This window comes from Mauremys mutica, chromosome 19 (assembly GCF_020497125.1).
Source record: "Mauremys mutica isolate MM-2020 ecotype Southern chromosome 19, ASM2049712v1, whole genome shotgun sequence".
Classification (NCBI taxonomy): domain Eukaryota; kingdom Metazoa; phylum Chordata; order Testudines; family Geoemydidae; genus Mauremys; species Mauremys mutica.
In genome coordinates this window covers 17071609-17089089 of record NC_059090.1, presented here as the reverse complement: position 1 = coordinate 17089089, position 17481 = coordinate 17071609, and the positions used below count along the sequence as shown (strand labels likewise).

Sequence of the window (17481 nt, the reverse complement as noted above, 5' to 3'; positions counted from 1 at the left end):
TTACTTCAATGATGCTGGAGCAAGCTCATAGTGCAGTGTGAATTTCATCCCTGTGCACTACTATGTACCCTTTAAGGACTAGTCTGAGCGTTTCCATGGGATGTGAAGTGGTGTACAGGCTTTGTTCTGATCCTCTGCACATGCGGGATGAATCCCGTATAGAGCACCACTGTATCCAGGCTCCGATTAGGTGGTACTAACTGCAACTTAAAACAAACAAGAGGTGTTGTGATATCAACTGGAAAACTCAGAACTAAGCTATGGGGCTTTCAGCAAATTCATTTGCCACTAAGCAAAAAGATCCCTCATGTCATCTCATGACAATGGTGTTTCTCCAGCCCTCTCCTCTACAGGATCAGCAAAAAGACTGAGGACTAACATTTCTTAGCTGCGCTAATTTGACATCATTTGGATAATATTTGTACTGATTTGCCCTCAGTCAGTTTCACTGCCGCTTACTAATGTGGTTGGGTAACGTGCAGTAATCATTTGTTCACCTAAAGTGATGCAAGTAATTTTTTCCGCTTTAAATTTATGAGAGAGGTTAGGCTGGAATTAACTGAAATCACATGACAAAAGTAAAAAACTAAAAGTACTTGATAAGAAGCAGCATTCTGATCATTACCAATTAACATGGACAAACTGAGCCATGAGCGATCTTCTACCCCTTGTGGGAAGTTGGGAATCCTAGCTTTATTTATTATTTGTACTACAGTAGCATTGAGAGGCCCCCGCAAGATGAGGGCACCACTGTACAAATAAATAGTAATAGACAAGCCCTCGCCTGAAGAACTTAGAATCTAAATAGAAAAGACAAAGGGGAAACCAAAACACACAGAGATGAAGCAACTTGCCTAACATCACACAAAAGTCAGTGGTAGTGCTGGGAACAGAACCAACACCTCCTGAGTCACCGTCCACGGCCTTATACACTGGACCAGAATCTGAACAAGACCCGGCCTTTACTGAAGGATTATTTCTATCGTCAATCATCTGATGGATCAAGCAACTGATCCTTCATTTTGATAATGAATATAAATTATGAACTTTCTTCCTTGCTTTAACTTCGAAATGCTTGCATATGATGAGCGATAGTAATGTTGCTTTGGACAGTTATGACCTAGTCATAAGGTGAGCTGAGGTCAATGTTCTGCGATTTGAAGTTTGTTTGGGGTTTTTTTAAATGAAGAAGCTTGTACTTGTAATTGGATGAGGAAGTCAGACACTCTTCCCTAGAAATGAACAATAAACTAGATTCATTCGGGAATCTAAAAAGATTCCAACTAGCTCAATTCAATTATACTTCCATTTTTTGTGTGAATTCAGCTCCTGTGAAAGGAGTCAAATTGCTAGCCATGGAAACTGCAGTTCATTACCTCGTTCAGACACGTGTGCATTTGTCTACACTGCAAAAAAACACAGACTTAACTTGGCTTAAAATAGCAATGATGACAAAGAAACTCGTTTTTTAACTCTGGCTAGCAGCCGGAGTTAAACCCTATAGGGGAGTCTGGAGCAGCAGCAGATTCACATGGCTATAATGTGGCCACCATATCATGTAGAATGGATTTCCATCTCAAACGATCCCTTGCAAGTTGTCTCCCTTCGTCAACAGTCAGTATGAGAGGATACAGGCTTAAATCCTCCAAAATTGCATCTTCCCAGCTCATTTGTGGGTGACCTTGTACTCTACTTCCTTTGACCTCAGCTCTGTAAACCTTCTGTAGAACTACTCTACCTTCTTCTACATGCTGGACATGACGCCGCCATTGCAGTCATTGTCTTCTTTGGTTATTGAACTTCCTGCTGTCAGTTATCTACCCAGATAGACAAACCTGTTCATCCACTTGATGTCACTGCTATCATCCTCAGGCACCCCATACTGATATAGCAGTAACCACTGTGCTGACTGAAAAACAGCTGCAAAGTCTATAAACATGGTACTTCCTTGTGTCGCTCTAGTTGGTTTTCCACTGCATTCTGCAAGGTACATATAGCATGGATTGTAGACTGACCTCTATGGAAACCACATTGGTTCCCTCTCATTTTAGGGTTGAGACAATATTTCAGTTGGTTCAGTAATATGAACTCAGGCTGCTAACCCAAGCTAAAAAGCTAAGCTGCCGTGTCTTCACTGCTATTTTAGCCTCGGTACAGAACATCACCTGGGCAGCTGAAGTGCAAGCTCCTCCCACAAAGCTCTGCCGATGTATCTCAACCAGGATTTGGAGGAACTAATGCTAGGGTGAGAGGGTATTTCAGGGTCTATATCCATGTAATGCTTGGCTTCTCAGAGCCAGTTATTCCCAGCTGAAGGTGTGTGGGTTTTATGACGTGCTCTCTTGGCCCCGGGGAATAGGACTGAGAGGACATTTCATAAAAACAAAGGTTATTTTAATTTTATTTTGGAAAGGGGAAAAAATACCTCTCTAGTCAGCTGGTTTGGAGCAGTTCTATTGAATCAGGCCCTTACTGTGAGTGCTTTCTTAGTAAATCATTCATACAACTCCTCAAACATCTATGGCTACAACCAAAATCACATTGAAAAAAAGTCGACTTCCGCCACAAAAATCCAACTGATGATCATATGGATGCCTAGGAAGCAAATTCTGTGCCAGCTTCATCCCTGTACAAGCCCATTGACTTCACTGGGTGTAACTCAGGACAGAATTTAACTCCTGACTTTCCATCTGTCCCAAGGCACAAATAACTCCTACCCTTCTCCCCTTTGCTCCTTCTCACGCCAATCATAGATCACAGTTTGGTACTGCCAGTGTATTTCATGATTTTCCACCTGTTTGATGGCTACTCTGTACAAAACCAGTAACAGGAAGCAGGGCTGGCAGACATCTTTTGTGAATTATAAACTAAGCCAACTCCCTCTAACCGTAAACATTCCCGTGGTTTGCCTGGGCCTTAATATTTGTCTATTTTAGGCCTTTTATAGCACCCACCAACATAGTATCTAAGCCCTGTACATGGTAATTTAGATCTGCCTGTCTTTGTCCATTACAACCTTCACAATGGGATTCTGCCCTCTGCCTCTGCAGGCTCCGGGAAGCTCAGCTTGGTCTTATTTTTTGTAAGCAGGTTGTTATTTAGTTGGCATTGGACTTTGGGTGGAGTGGGAAAGCTTTGGCAAATAAACAGGGCTTGCAGTGGGCTCTGAAACCTGTCAGACTTTGACTCAGTCTGTAGCCACTGATCAGTCTGATTCTGACTGTCCTGATGCCCTCATGTTACCCGGTGAGCTAATCCCTTGGATCTTGTTTTAAACTAACACACAGTAGAAAATAACCTCTGCACCTGGAAAGTGTTCAGAGATGAGGGTGATGAGCACGGTTTGAGAACACAAATAGAAGAGAAACACAGCCTTGCTTTAAGGGCCTCACATATATCCCAGCTAAGATGCTTACAGGTTTCCTGGCGGGGTGGGGGCAGGAGGGAAACCCTTCAAACTCTAAAGATGCTCAGAAACAAAACTCCTATCTGAGTTAGACTCTCGGCTATGCTTTGCCTCCTCTCTATCCTCCACTTACAATTTATTTGCTTATTGGCCAGTAAGGCAGGGCCCTATTCAGCATAGCTAGAGACAGGCTCAATTCACATTTCTGAGGTTCCCCAGTTTTTTGAAAGAAGGGAGCTTACTCCCCCTGAGCTCTGAGTGGGCTTCACTGCAGTTAGGCTGAGGATCTGGCCCACCACCGTTTCGACCAAAAGAATATACTAAATAAGCAATACTCGTACTTCCTCCAAAGCACCTTTTCTCACAGCACCTCAAGGCATTTTACATATACTGAACCTCACGACATCTGTATGAGTTAAGAATTGTTATCCCTATTTTACATCAGAGTGAATTGTGGTACAGAGAGGTTAAGTGGCTTGCACAACAAATGCGTGACAGAGCCTGGGTTATAACACAAGACTCCTAAGGCCCGGTCAGCTGCTCTAACCAATAGGGCACAGTCCCTCCCTCCCACTGAAAGCACTGGAGCAAGGTGCTTTGCAGCACAACTGCTACATTGCCTGGAGGTTTATTTTAAAAGATTATTAACTTCCAACTGCATTCAGGCTAATTTCCTTTGTGCAATAATTTGTTTAATTGTAGAAATCCTCGTTTGTTGCTGCAGATCACAAACCCAACTTGGAGGATAAATTAAAATGACAGCTACATGGGGCGTTCGGAATTTCACTGTCTGATTTATCTGATGTGACGCAGACACAAATATTTAAATCCAACCAAGGAAACAAACAGGCTCATTTCCAAGAAGTTCCAGCTGGAACCAAAGTGGGGAAAAAGTCTTTTGCCAGAAAAGATGCTCCAAAATTAGCACGACACTCCTTGAGGGCACACAGCATCAGCTAACTGCAGCTTCAGAGTTGGCAAGGCTTACTTGTTTTGAAGAGGATTAATTTCATCATAAGTTTTCTTTTGGGGGGGAGGGTGGGGAGAAGTCCTTCACTCTTGTGCTGAACTATTTTGCTGTGTCAAGACTTTTTAACTCTCCCTTGCACAAATCCTGTGCCACAATGGAGAGTAACAGGCAAGTGTCAAATCTGTTAAAGAAGTGCTGGGATTCTCAGTGCTTCTTGTGGTACTCAGGAACATAAGAATGGTCCTACTGGATCAGACCAAAGGTCCATCTAGCCCAGTATCCTGTCTTCCGCCAGTGGCCAGTGCCAGGTGCCCCAGTCCCAGAGGGAATTAACACAACAGGTAATCATCCAGTGATCCATCCCCTGTCGCTCATTTCCAGCTTCTGGCAAACAGGAAGGAGGAGAGGAGAGCTGGTAGGGGAAGGGGAGTAGAGGAAAAGAGGAAGGGAATTTCTGACAGAGACTCAGACAGCATTAGGTAAATTCACTGTTTGTACCAGATATGTAGGTACATTCACTCAAGCTATGTCTTCACTGCAAAAAAGGAGCGTGTATTTTTGGCTTGAGATAGCTAACGCGATGTAAAATCCTAGTTGAGATGAGGCACAGGTAGTTTTTATAGTTGGGCTCAACCCTACAGTGGAGTCTAATTTTTACCTTGATGTAGCTAACTGAGGTAAAAACTCCACTGAGATTTTTACAGCCAGATAGCTATCTTGATGTAAAGACACACCTCTTTTTTTGCAGTAAAGGCACAGCCTACATGTAACAGGCTGCCACTTCACCCTTCATAATTCTGTGGATCCCACCCTGTATTTTTTTCGAGGGGGTGTTCAACTTTGAAAAAAATGGATGCAAACAATAATTATGCATAGATACCTGGCAAAAAGCCAAAAGAGGGTGGCCCTGGGGGCTTGCGGGGAACATATATTCCTGATTCTACATCTGGCATTGAAAGCACTACCTAGGGTGACCAGATGTCCTGATTTTATGGGGCAGTCCTGGTATTTGGTGCCTATTACCCTGCACCCCTGATTTTTCATGCTTTCTATCCGGTCACCCGAGCACTACGGAATGGGGCGTTTCGGGGACGCCGTCAGATTGAAGGTGGCCCCCCACTTAGGCTCCGGGGCTAAATTCAAACGCCATCGGGATTTCGTTGGTAAGCAACCCCGGGCGCCTCTGAAACCCTCACCCTGCCCGGCTGCCTTCGGGGCAGGAAACTGACATCAAAGTGAAACTGACCCGTTTCTTTGCCTTACACCCAAAGCGAAAGCTCCCCCGGGGGGTTTCCACGCGGGGGGGGGGCGGAACGATCGCTTTGTTAATGCTCGGGCGGAGATTCTGCAGAGAGCTGCGCCCCCCCCCCGCAGTGCCCGACCCGCTCTCCGGGGGGGCCCGACCCTGCATTACAGCCCCGCACCTGCCACCCTCCCCCCCCCAGCAGGGCAGCCCCGAGCACCCCGGGCGGCTCCGCCCTCGCTCCGCGCAGCTCCCGCCCCGGCCGGTGACGTCCCCGGGCGCTCGCTCGCCATGTGCTCGCTGCCCACGTGGCTGCTGGGCGGGCGGGGGCGGGGCGGGGAGGAAGAGGGCGGGGTGGTGCGGTCACCGCGACCTTCACCGCCATCACGAGGGCGCCGCAGCCCGGGGCGTGTGCACGGCCCCCGGCCGGCCGGCATTGGCCGCCCTGCAGCCGTTTACACGCCCCGATCCAACCGCTCTGACTCCGAAACGCTGCCCCGAGGGCTCCTGTGTCTGCGCGGGCTCCTGGCTAAGGGCCGGACCTGGGACTGGGGAGAGCTGGGGTCCGCCCTTTGCAGCCCCCCCCCTCCCCGTCATTCAGCTGAACCCCTGGCATCCAAGAATCAATTAGATTTGATCTAATCCATCTGCTCGGCCACGCCCCCAGGGATGGTGGGGAGAGACAAAAGGGAGGTGGGTGTAAAGCTGATGTTCGCATTTATGGAAGAATAGCGGAAAGGGGGGGGGTGTTCTGTCAAGCAGGAGGATGTGGTGATGTGGCCTGCTCAGGCCACGTTAAAAGGGACCTGTCGTGATTCACCAGGCCAGCACACCAGAGGCAGCACTGGATCAGAAATAATGAGCATCCCACTAGCACTGCAACATGCCCCTGGCGGGACGGGGGCGGGATATCATTATCTTGAAGGATCCCAAAAAGATTTAGAGAGAGAATCAAGCATTGTGGCCCGTCTCTGAGCTACTTAACAGGCCACAGAAACGCTCCAGAGCCGTTTAGGAGAGGAAGTCAAAACTATCCGGATGAAGCTGAAGAAGTTGTGCATCTACCTCCCTGACACGATGGTAGGCACCCGATGTATGCAGCACTAATAACAGAGCTGAAATTCAATCAGCAGGTGGTAGGAGGAATTTTACAACGGGACAGTCATGGGGATTTTGGGAGGGGAAGTCACCCGATCGCACTTCTCTGCACTTTTTTTATGAAAAAGGCCTTCGGATCTTTAATGCCTACAAGTTGCTGGGGCCTCGGTTCACCCTCACTCTAAAGGCCTGGCCAGCAGTCCCCTGACACTATGCTGGAATTCGGGTTCACTATTGACTCAGCATGAAAAAAGTGCCACCTGCTGAATCACCAATATCACTTCTCAGAGCACCAAAGGGATCTTGGGGTTCCCCTCCAAGTACTGTTCTGGCCTGACCTGGTGTAGCTTGTGAGATCTGCCAGGATCATAGCATGAGGTCCTAGTGTGTGGGGAGTCATATAGTACAAATTAGCAGTACTATTCCTGTCTCAGCCTCGAAGCCCAGCACAAGACTCAGACGTGCCTATTTGTAAACAACCCGGTGCTGCCTACACTGGGAAGAACAGGCCACTGCACTGGTGTTCAGAGGTAATGATCAAAGTGGGGGGACCTGTAGTGATTCCCCTTCTGCAGCAAATTCATCAATGTATAAGCAGGTGTTGCTCCACTATTGTCAACAGAATCACACACACTTATGACAACTTCAAATTGGGTCCCCTACATTTAGAACGAATCAACTCCACACATTGTCTGCTTAGTGCAAACACCAGTTAATTAGCTTCACTTCCTCATCGCCCTGGGTAGGGCCAGCAGGCACAGCCCTACCCAGGAATGGAGAGAAATGCATTACTAACTACCGTGATGTTTGAGGCAGGATTGTTGGGGTACCTTTCTGCTCTACTGGTCTTGTCTTGGGGATTGAAATGGCAGGAAGAAAGAGGTGTAAGGGCTACCAGAGACTGAACTGATTTTTATTTATTTTTATTTGGGGGTGGGGAAATATTATTTCCCTCAGTGCCCAAAATGTGACTAAATTAAATCTTTTATATAAAGATAGACAGACTGTCAGCTTCCAACTAGCCCTGCTGAATCCATCCACCGTAACACATTTTCTTATGATCATCATGGCAAGATCTAAATTGGTAGTGACATATGAATCTGACTGTAGAGGTGTTTTTCAAAAGGAAAGCACAGAACTGCCCATCTTCCACTTCTTATCACAAAACTTCAAAATATCTTCTAGAAATGATTCACCAGACAATAAGAGCAGCCTAACCAGCCCTGTTAGCAACAGGACTGCATTGATGAAATTGCAATGGCAATCATGCATGGCCTTCTGGTCCTTATTCCTCAGCCAGGCCCAAATGCTGTCCCTTTGCACAAACGCAAAGTGCACAGATCCTGTGGGAGTTCGCCTCCCCCCACCTCCCCGTCACAATGCTACAACAATCCACAAAAGCATCTACAAGCACTGCGCACCCACTATCTGCAGATGCACCTGCCTCCAACCCTGTCCTCTGGCCTGCGTTACCACCAATGTAGTCCCCAGGATGCAAAGCTCCACAGTGGGCAGGTGGGTAGACATCCACACCCCATAACCTTCCCAACCTTGCACAGTGAAACTGAAACAGTTCAGTTACCTGTAGGGCCACGTGTGAGCAGAGCGCAGATAGGACAGGATCTGGACAATTCTCCACTGACGTCAATGGCCTGTTTTGATGGGAAAAGTCCAGAGCCCTCATTCTCTGGACTAGTCAAAGCCCATTGTTCAGATGGGTTTGTGAAGATCTTCATGCCAATCTCTGAGACCAGTGCACTGCACTTTTGAGAGGAAATCACCCCCGTTTTGTTTCTTAGTGCTTTCTCTTATTGCGAACCTTGGGATTATGGGGACAGAAGCTACCCTGAGCTTACCCACTGCATTTGGATTCATGCACATTGCAATCCAGGCTATCTCCTACAGAAGGTTCACCGAGGGTGTTGCAAAATGCCATTATGAGGTTAACACAGGTTGACTGTGGGCTGGTTGAAACACTGGATATATTCCAGAGACAAGATTGAAACTGGAGACGCTTCAAATATTGCTCTTAACACCTGGCTTGGTCAGCTACGCAGTTATGTTTTCATTCCCAACGCTGCCCAATTCTCCAAGTCTGGCCGAAACCTACCAAGGACTTCACTAGAGGAAAGCTGATGAGATCACTCTTGGAGCCGAAGGGGAAGAGGAAGCTGCTGCGTTGTTTTCTTACCCGTTCGCCTTCTCTTTTTTCTTTGCTTATAACTTCCAAGGCAAGAAGTGGCTTTTACAACAGGAAGAAATGAACAGCAGGCACCTGAAAGCTCTGACACCACAATGTGGTCGTTGTGAACTTAACGGAAGGATGAAGGGGGATAATTATACAAAGATTTGCTTTAGTTCAGAGCCGTTTTTGTAATAGCCTGGCATCAAAACAACAACGTCGAAATGGCCTGGATTTCTGCATGTGTCACTTGACTGAATGGCTAGGTATGCTGCATCGACAGACTACCATGACAGGCGGGTGATGTACAGATGAGTGCCTAGGCAGGTGTTTCTCCCCAGGGCCCCCCAAAACTGTACCCAGCTCCCAAGACATTTTTCAAAGGCAACTGGGCAGCTGGAAACCCAGCATCACATTAGTTTCATTTGCCTCTCAGGTCTGCACAAATAATGACCGGCCTCCTAAGTCAGGAATGGATGAGCAAAGGGGAGGCACTTCAGAGATAAAACTGAAGCAGATACCACATGGTGGAAACTCATGGGAAGTGCGCTGCTCTTCTGAGTCAACGGCCACGTTTTGGACTGTCCTAAACGCAGATTATGCTTCCTAGGCACTTAAGGACATGACCACATATTTCATTAACTGAATGGAAACATTTATCCTCCTCTTACAAACAGCCCCATCATCAGGAAAACATTCTGCTGTAACTAGTGCAAGAGCTTAATTCTTAGCAATTTACAGTTCTGATTGCACATTTGTTTACAGTGTGGTGCTGCAGTCTGCACTGTTCCTAACCCTCAAAGCATTTTACAGTGGATCTAGACTACAGAGACAGAGAGAACCAATCATTCCCAATGACATCCTCAGGAGAATTTTAAGCTGCATGCCAGAGGCACAGCATAAGAATTCTGCTTGTGAACAGAGTCTGCATGGGGATAGATCTGCACTTGTATCAATATTCACAGAGTGTCAGCTAACAACGCCAGAGACGTCTCTGTTCGTGACATCGTGACTTCGGACTCGACTCCCAGATGTGAGAGTAGGCGATCAGCTCACTCTGTCTCCGTTAGCGCAAACGGAAGCTCAGCTCCTTACTGACAGCAACCTGCTTTGGAAATTAGACGAAAGGCTCACGACTTTCCCCGATGCCCATTAGCTGCAAAACAGCTGCGTCTCCAGAAATGACCTTTCTCGGGAACACAGCTCTACTCTTTTTGTTTACACAGCCTTTAGGCGCTGGTTCCCATTGACATTTGTCTGGCTTCCCCACCCCCCCACCTCCCCCACTGAAGGCAGCCCTCCTGGCAAAACACAAACAAACAAACAAAAAATTGAGCACAGCTGATAAGAAAGCCTAAGGATGAGTAATGGTCTCATCCTGAGAGTAGGCAAGTAATTGCTGGGCACCTCGATCTCCAAGTGAAGTCACTGGGAGCTGTGGGTGCTCAGCAAAGTCAGCAATAATATAGCACATGTACAGATATTTAGGAAACACCCATCTTAAATAACAAAGCTAGTTTTAACTCACGCTTACGGTAACGTTCCAAATCACAGAGCACCGTGTTGGGAATTTCTTTTTAACCCCTCTGACAAACGTTAAAGAAGGAAAAGGTGTTTGGTATCTACAGAGCAATGCATATGAACAAGGCTTCCGGCCTTCACCACTGACAGTGCCACACTTAGCTACAGATAATCACGGAAAACCTGTGTACCGATTTCAACAAGAGTCAGGCCTCCTTACACAAGGGCTGAATTTTATCCTTAATCTCTCATTGACAACTCCTGCATCACAGCCACTCATAGCTTCCAGGCCCGTAGCTCAAGATTCCTGCCACAGAGCATATCATATATTCAGTACAGCCCTGTTTTCCCCACAAATTTTAGAGAAATTCAAAACCATCACAAAAACTACTAGCGTGTTAGGTACCCAAGGAGAAAAATGCAAGAGAGGTGCAGAGAACCAGCGCCTGGGTTATATACCACTTACGTCCCTTTTTAAGCCCCCTAAAATCAGGTTTAAGTGCTGCTCAATCCTCCGGGTGGCCCACTGCGCCAGAGTGAAATATGATCCAAAGCGGATTGCTCTCAGGGGCATGAATGACCTTTGGTTAACTAGGAGTTTCTGACAACAGGCGTTTGGATTACACAAGGTAGTCCTAGCAGATCCAAAGATGCTGAAAATTTTGCAAGTTACGAATGACAACTATAAATTAAGGCGATGTTCCCTGTTCCTTTTACCTTTGTAAGCATTGAAACCAAAAGAATTCAACCAAAGATTACAACAATAAACTTTAAAAAAATGTAATACTGGATTTTTGCTCCATCAAGTAAAGCATTCTCCAATCAGCAGGCCATACCTGGATGTATCGCAAGGCACTCCTTAGAACGCTGAGGTTTGAGGTCTTCTTTTCGTCTACACTGGGGATGTTGCGTTTTAACGTCTCAAAGCATTCTTTCAAATGTGCACGTCTGAAGAAACAACAGGAGTTGCATGTCAGTTTGAGGGACCACAAACCAAAAGGGTGATTTGATTGAGGATTAGGACTTAATCTGGGGCCCGATCCAGCAAAGCATTTAAACCGGTGAGTTGCAGTCAGTGGGATTACTTGCACTCTTAGAACTGAGCCAGCGTGTTCCAGTGGATAGGTTACTGGACTGGAGCGTATGAGACCAGGATGCTGTTCCCGATTATGCCAATGAAGTGTTGTGTGGTCTTAGGTAAATCCTGTCAACTCTTTGTGCTTCTGTTTTCCCTCTCACCACTCACCTATTTAGATTGTAAGATCTTTGGGACAGGGGTTGTTTCTTACTATTTAGTTGCAGTACAGTGGGGCCCTGATCTCAGGTGAGGCCTCTAGGTACTTCTTTAATACAATGATAAGCAACAATAATAATATGCATGTGCTGATGTGCTTTGCTGGATCAGGGCTTTGCAAGGTTATTGTAATGCAATTAGGTAGTAAGCAAAACATATTAGGAAGCAACAGAGACAAGAGTCAGCTAAAAGGAAGCCGGGTAATATAGGATTAATTAAAATCACTACAAATTTCATTCAAGTCTTTCTAGAAAAACGAGTATTTATAGACTACAAGCAAAAGAAAGGGTGTTACAATAAACAAAAATCTGGCTTTCTACGCACCTGTTCTTCTCCAATTTATTATGTACTTCCCTGGTCCCAACCCTGCAACCCAAACAGAACAAAGATAAACTCAGTGTCAGGGTTAGAACTATGTCCATTCAGCTTGAGCTTTCTGCAGTGTGTGTATCTGAGATATAGGGGGAGATTGTAAAGAACGTTTGAAAAGTGTTCAGAAGTCAGAAGTATTTATAATGTATGATTTGTAAATATAGTATAGACCTATTATATACATGATCTATACTATAGATGTAAATAATATATTATAAACACACACACATATCTCATACACATACACAATATATAATGTATATACTGTATACTAGGTACATATAGGTCCCAGTTAGTATATTAGGTATATACATTAAAGAGGGGACAAGATGCAAAGCTCAGAGGTATTTACAGTAGTGTGAATTTTAGGTATGTATACAGCACTAATCACTATAGTATCCAAGCTCTGACAGCGTGTTTGGAGCCAGATTTCAGGCCCATTTCTAAGCCATGTCCACCCACCAGTCGGAGTGGGAGTTCTGCCATTATAAACTAAAACATATGCTACTTGGCAGGCCTACTTTAAAGCTTTTCGTTTTCTGCTGCAATAATGTAACCAAATATAAATATGAAATAATATAATCAAGGAAAACAGAATTCTCCAGTCACTGTCCAACAAAGACAGTAAGGGGCCAGGTGCTCCAGATTTGCATAAAAAACAGAGAAAAACTTCTTTCAGAATGAATTCACCAATGTCACCTCCACCTCACTACAACTTAGCTCAGGTGTTCAGATTCTATGGTATATTGTTAGACAGGGAGAGAGCTCTAGTATCGTCCGTAAAGTCTCTACAAAATGATTTACCTTTAATTTAAAATATGCTGAAAGTGGGGTCATTTTTTAAATAAGGGCTAAAACCATTCAATCAATTAAAAATAAATAGCCAAGGGCCTTTTCCCATGAAACGTTTATGAGCCGAATAAAACCTCTCTCCATATACGTGTGTCTGGACAAGCAGCTCTGGAGAGACAACAGCTCTGAAGAGACCATGAAGTGTCTGACCCACATGCATTAAACAGGGTAGCATTTCCAAGGTGGCTTGCTCAGCAGTATGGTACACGCTCTTAGATCCTGGCACGCCTGGTATGGAGTGCAAAACTTAATAGGCCTGTTGTCCTGGAAACAAGCATATCATGTTTGAAGCCAAACTGTCAAGTGTGTTGCACACTGTTAGAACCCTCCAGGAATAATGGGTGCAAGTCTGGAGATGGGCTGCTTACAACAAGCAGAGTCCTAGAAACAGACCCAGGGACTGGGGCTTTGGTGATCTGTTTCGAAGCAGCACTTTTCCCGTTCCACAAAAACAGAGCTAGTTCTACAAAGAGAAACCAACACTTAGGGCCTGTTCCCAAAAATCAGGCACCCGACTGCTCACTTATTAAGGAAGCGTAATCACTGGAATTGCATAGACCATGGACTTGCATGAACACAAAGGGCCAGTTACGTGTCTGTCTAGCCATCTGTACGAGCAATCTCTTTTTCACAAGCAATCCTGGTAGCAACTGGCATTTTTGATAATCAAGCAGTAAAGATCATAACCTTTCTAGCTGGAATTATAATCATATTTTGAGGAGAAAAACTGCCATCCTCTTCACAGCTTCCCATGTAGGCTCTTTTCTATCCCTCTTCCCAGGAAAGCAGGTAGAGGACAGAAACCTCTGCATCCCCCAAAGACACTATGGATCCTTTAATCTTCTCTTACACCTGATAGCTCTCCCCTGCTCTCAAGGCACCATACTGCAGCCATTATCCTTTGGCTGAGGCGAACAAGATGAGATTCCCCCTTGGCAGAGAGTCAATATCAGGCCTTAGTCAGCCCAGGGATGGAGGACACTGTTCAGCAATGCCAGGCACCCTCTCTCCACAAACGAGCAGAATTCACAGCCCTCCATTCTTGCTGTTTTGCCAGTCGCATTAGAGCAATGCTGAGAACTAATGCAGAGGGGCCTGGAGAGCACAGGAGATAAACAATGGACTATGGAGCTTTGAACCTCTTGACCAGAGGTACAAATCCAGCTCAGTTTGGTAATGAGCAAAAGGCAATGGCACTTTTCGTTGCTTGGTACCAACCCAGTTCTTGGTGAACAGCCATGCACACCAAAAAGGCCAGCCTCACATCTGGCATCCTTGTTTCCAGCAGAGGCATGGAAGGCTGATGGACAATAGGGACTGAATGCTGTCCCTACCCCTAACGGTGATCTCTCCAGGCCAGGATTGAGACATATTGGCAGGACAGCGTAGGAGCAGCTTGCAGAGCCTTCATCTCTGCTGTACCTGTTACCTAGTTAAAGCGGGGACTTTAGTTACCAGTTATGTATAATTTTGTCTCGACAAGGTTCCCCTTTAATTCGTGAACTCAGATACCAACCACAAAGACCTCATCCACCAGAGCTAAGCGTGAGCATGTTTGCTCTGTTACTTTCTGCACATCAGAGCCAGGGCATTCCTTCTCTGTGAAGCACGGTGCCCGTGTGCTCGCCTTTCATGTAATTTAGAATTTAAAATGATCATTGCACAAAGAAATAATTACGGTGATGTCTGCACTGGGATACTGTAATGACACGTTTAAACAGAGTTGTTGCTAAGGGGGTCCCTACATGGTTTCCCTGGCCATCAGGGACGGGTTTTTTGCCTGAGCACTGTTCCAGATCAGAGAGGTAGTCTAGAGAACTGTTTTATAATGTAGTGTGGGCTCAGACAAAACCCTGTGCTCTGGTCAGAGAAAGCCAAGGTAAAATCCCACCACCAACAAATGTATTCAAACGCTCAGGGAGTCTGCATGGTTGTGCTCTGACTGTGGACAGGGTCGGAGACCCCTCCACAAAGCAGTGGCGTCTCAGGTTTGATGCAGTATTCAGAGATCCCATTCCCCCACTCCTCCTCCGTTTCCTTTCCCTCACAGGCTTTCCAAAGATCCTACATCGCGGCAACATGACGGATTTGTACAACGGTTTATAAGTTTCTAGGGACTCACCCTCCAGGTCTCTTCTTCTGCTCATTTGGTTTGGCATCTTCTGCCGGGGCCAGCTTAAGAGCATTGAGCTGCTGAGGCGGTGCCTGGTGCTGCTGCAGAGGTTGATGTGGCTGAGGCTGGGGCTGTATTGACTGCTGAACCACATGATGCTGAGAGATGGCCAGCACGGGAGCTGCATACTGCGGTAACTGCTTGGGGCTGCCTGAAGGGGGCGTAGCAGCCTTGACGTCTGGAAGAAGTGGGCCGGATGGTCTCTGTATAACAGGTGCAACTGATGACACTTCCTTGCTGATGCTGGGAGTGCTTATGAGAGGCTGGTGGCGTTGTAGGAGCGGAGGGGACAGAGTGGTTTGGGCTGCTTGCTGAGGTGAGCTAGTGACCACGGGGATGGGAATGACTGATATGGGGGCTGCTAGGGGTGGCGGCAGAGGAGGAGGAGGAGCTGGTGCAGGGGGAGAGACGGGCACTGCTGGGATTTCGTTCCTTGGATCCTCTGGGTGAAAGGCATTGTTAACCTTTTGTACGCTGGCCTTCTTCTGCTCCTGTTCTCTTTCTAGGCGGAGCTTTTCGTGCTTTTCATTTTCTTCTGTAAAAGAAACAAAAAGCGCCAACAGTGAAGCACTTTCCTCTGACACCGTATTTTCCAACTTTAGGTCTCTTTACAAAATTGGTAAGTATCAGTATCCCCGCCCCCAACTCGCTTTTCCTGATGGGGAAACCTAGGCCCAGTGCAGAGTGAGGAATAGAGGTTAGGTCTCTTGATTCCCAGTCCTGCAATCTAGTCATTGGATCATGCTGCTCTCTCCCTACATTTTTCCCTTTATTCAAGCACAGATTATTAAAATACAACATGAGCTGCCTTCAGAACCAGATCTTCAGCACAAGGGACTGCTTGTTAACTCTCCGTTTTGAAGGTTCTGCACACATTCAACAACAAATCAACCAGCCTGCTCTCCCCAGCAGCAGTGAGACCAGGCAATCTGGCAGAAACAGGGTTCAAAAAAGAGCTAGATAAGTTCATGGAGGATGGGCCCATCAATGGCTATTAGCCAGGATGGGCAGGGATGGTGTCCCTAGCCTCTGTTTGCCAGAAGCTGGGAATGGGCGACAGGGGATGGATCACTGGATGATTCCCTGTTCTGTTCATTCCCTATGGGGCGCCTGGCATTGGCCACTGTCTGAAGACAGGATACTGGGCTAGATGGACCTTTGTTTGGTCTAACCAGTCTGGCCGTTCTTATGTTCTTAAAAGAGACATACCGCTAGATAATCCTTCTCCTACTGTCTCAAGCAGTGGGACTGCGGATGTCCTGGCCCAATTCCCCCTCCCAAAATTTGACATACACACACACCCCAGACTAGAAGGCCGGGCCTGACTGCCTTTATGGTTACACAGAACTTCTCATACCCAGACAAGACCAACAGACCATAAAGATCTGCATCTTGCCTCGGGTACTGGCCTTATCCCAGGTTCTTCAGAGGAGGATAAAAACTCTTTCACAACAGGCCTAGCTAGTTGTGCAATAACGTATCTATGGGCTGGGACAGGGAATACCCTTTTGGCCCCCTGAGCTATTATCTTATACCCTGACAGGTCCAAAGCAAAACCTCAGCTCTAAATACCTCTGAACCCTGGTTACAAATCTGGAGTCTTGGCGTTAATAAACATGAAGTGCATTTATTTTAACCCCTTGCCTCCCAGAAGCTTGTTCTTAACATTTCATCATGAGAAAAAAAACAAAACAAGGAAACTTAAGAAAAAGGAAGCCCTGGTCCTTGCCTCCCTATGCCGTCACACAATTTTAAGTAGGCCCTTTGCACTGAGCTCTCAAAACAGTGCATGTCTAGAGAACCCTTTCCCCACCTGGTATGTTTATCCTCCAAGCTCTGTATGCCTATATTCCTCTAGAAAGAAACTGCTGTAGCTTAATTTACTGCAGCAGAATTCAATCCACAGCACGTCTGTCCAATTCTTCCTTTTCCATTTATAAACAGGCAAAGAGGCTGCTGAATGTCTTTAAAAGGCCCCCATCCTGCAACTGAACTGTTAAAGCTGCAATGACAAAACTCCTATGGATTTCAGTGGGTGCAGAATCAGGCCCAAAGACAGCAGAGACAATGAGGGCATCCAGCATAAAAAAATCATTTCAGCCCCATCTCCCTAAGGACATCCTGTATGTGAGAGACTGGCAAACCCAACAGACTCAGGCATGCCTCTCTTCGAATTCACACAGATGTGATCCAGCACATTCAAAGGCTGAGTAATATCAACAGTGGGCATGTGGTTCAAATTGGTCTCCCTGGGGTGAGTTCAGGACAGAATGGATTTGTTGGGCTGGAGAACCTTCTGATTTACAGCTGTGTGAGGGTGTGATCCCGCAACACTGAAGTCAATGGCAGGTTGGCCACTGACTTCAATGG

At 46.3% G+C, this 17481-nt stretch overlaps 1 protein-coding gene across 2 annotated transcripts in view; it reads right to left on the bottom strand.

Moving 5' to 3' along the window:
- Nucleotides 1–17481, bottom strand: part of MNT (MAX network transcriptional repressor) — a 69180-nt gene that overhangs the window by 27220 nt on the left and 24479 nt on the right. For both annotated transcript variants that reach the window (XM_044994010.1, XM_044994009.1), the window contains 3 exons: nucleotides 15061–15646; nucleotides 12039–12080; nucleotides 11257–11368 (listed from right to left, as the gene is read on the bottom strand). In XM_044994010.1, the coding sequence (XP_044849945.1) occupies nucleotides 11257–11368; nucleotides 12039–12080; nucleotides 15061–15646 (740 nt within the window). The remainder of the gene's footprint in view (nucleotides 1–11256; nucleotides 11369–12038; nucleotides 12081–15060; nucleotides 15647–17481) is intronic.